The sequence below is a fragment of the Aptenodytes forsteri genome, unplaced genomic scaffold, assembly GCF_000699145.1.
Source record: "Aptenodytes forsteri isolate BGI_AS27 unplaced genomic scaffold, ASM69914v1 Scaffold54, whole genome shotgun sequence".
Taxonomy (NCBI): domain Eukaryota; kingdom Metazoa; phylum Chordata; class Aves; order Sphenisciformes; family Spheniscidae; genus Aptenodytes; species Aptenodytes forsteri.
In genome coordinates this window covers 9,075,540-9,077,466 of record NW_008796044.1, presented here as the reverse complement: position 1 = coordinate 9,077,466, position 1,927 = coordinate 9,075,540, and the positions used below count along the sequence as shown (strand labels likewise).

General features: G+C 66.3%; 1 protein-coding gene across 2 annotated transcripts in view; it reads left to right on the top strand.

The window, feature by feature from the left end:
• Positions 1-149: 149 nt before the first annotated feature.
• Positions 150-1,927, top strand: part of N4BP3 (NEDD4 binding protein 3) — a 4,399-nt gene continuing 2,621 nt past the window's right edge. Inside the window, exons 1-3 of one of the 2 annotated variants that reach the window (XM_009285757.1) lie at positions 150-563; positions 780-1,334; positions 1,567-1,791. In XM_009285757.1, the coding sequence (XP_009284032.1) occupies positions 150-563; positions 780-1,334; positions 1,567-1,791 (1,194 nt within the window). Of the gene's footprint in view, positions 564-779; positions 1,335-1,566; positions 1,810-1,927 lie in introns of both variants that reach the window. The other variant, XM_019473841.1, reaches the window with a different exon arrangement.

Here is a 1,927-nt window from a genome sequence, read left to right as displayed (position 1 = left end):
GGTCTCTCCCAGCACCAGGAGCCCAGGTCGGTCCTTGGGGACCAGCTGGGAAAAGGGGTGCCGGGGGGGTTTGAAGTCCCGGCTGCCCAGCGTTGCTGACTTTGTCTCTCCTTCGGCAGTGCTGGTACCGGGCTTTTCTCTGATTCTCCATGGCAGCAGCACAGGGTCCTGTGACTTGTGAGCCCGACACCCGCGTCCTCAGCACATACCTCTCCTCGGAGCCCATCGGTGTCGTCAGCAGCATGGGCAGCGTGGGCAGCCTGGTGGAGAAGCAGGATCTGTCCCCCCTGGAGCTGCGGGCCCCACTGGGGGGCTCGCGGGGGCTTCGGCAGCCCGACGGCTTGCTGCGGAAGGGGCCGAGCCAGCGGGAGCTCTTCGGCTACCTGCACGGGGCCAAGAAGGAGATGCGGTCGGAGCGGAAGCACCAGACGTCGGGCGCCTGCTACAAGCGGGACTACGAAAGTGACCGCGAGAACCGGTCCCCCGAGCGCTGCTCCCGTGAGCATCACCGCGGGGCCGACTTCTCCAAGAGTTCCCTGCCCGAGAGGGGCCGCTTCGACAAGGTGAGGCTGCGGCTGTGGGTGCCATGCTGGGCCCCGAAATACATCTGCGTGAGGATGGGGCTGGAGCAGAACGGTCTGTGCCAGGGATGGGATATGGGGTTTTGAGGACGTCCAGGGATATGGGGCTGGGAGCGAGCAGGTTCTCCTTGGCTCCGGGTGGCTGTGTGTGCTGGTGGGGACTGTTGGGCTCATCCTGACCCCGCTCTTGTTTTTCAGTGCCGTATCAGGCCCTCGGCCTTCAAGGCGGTGGCCGGGAAGGGGCTGGTCTCCATGCAGGGCCTGTCCTCATCCAAGGGGCAGAAGCTGTCCAAGAGCAACGGGAGCCTGCACACGCTGCTGTCGCAGAGCAGCACGGCGGCCTCGCAGCATGGCCCGCTCCGCACCCACCTGCTCCACGCCATCAGCCTGGATGAGGCCTCCGACTCCAGCCACAACTCCATCCAGAGCTTCCCCTCCTACGGCTCCCGCCTCAAGCCTGCCCAGAGCCAGTTCAGCGCCTCCATGGGCCACATCAACCACATCGGGGGCTCCTTGGACAGGGTTTCCCGGAGTCCCAGGGACCCCCTGGCCCCCGAGAAGGCACCTCTGTCCTGCAAAAGCATGGCCACGCTGAGCCGGCTGCAGAGCCCTGGGGAGCCCCCGCCGCCCTACGAGTTCACCTACTCGCTGGAGGACGCAGTGAAGCAGCTGGAGGACCGGCTGCAGGAGACGGGAGGAGAGCTGCGGCAGCTCAAGAGGAGCCTTAGCGAGACCGAAGACCCCTTCACGCAGGTGAGCCGTGGGGCTGGGGCTGTGTTGGGTGCCCCAGGCAGGGGTGGGGGGCAGCGGTGCCTGGGTGGAAGGGGTGGTGAAGGAGCTGGTGTCCTGCCATGGTGGGCGATGGGCTGGGAATGTCCAAGCATGGGAGGAGCCAACATCACGGGACCTTCTGGGATCCCTCCCTGGGGCTGCCCTGCGCAGGGGCAGGCTACAGACCCTCAGCAGCGTCAACCTGTGCTGGCAGGTGTTTGAGGACAAGCAGCGGCTGTGGCTGGATGAGCTGGAGGATCTGAAGCAGATGTACATGGCTCGGCTGCAGCAGGTGACGCAGCAGGCGCAGCGCGGGCAGCGGGCGCTGCAGCTGCAGCTCTACAAGGCGCAACAGGAGAAGAAGCGGCTGCAGGAGGAGCTGAGCATGCAGCAGTGCCAGTGCGAGGAGACCAAGCTCCGGCAGCCCCAGGGCGAGCGCGTCAGCCCCAAAGGGCGAGCGCGGCAGCCCCAAGCTGGAGGAGACCAAGTGGGAGGTGAGTCCCCTTCCTTCCCTCCCTGTTGCCACCCTCCTGGCCGTGGAGGATGGGGGGAGCAGTTCCCTGCTCTGGTGTCCC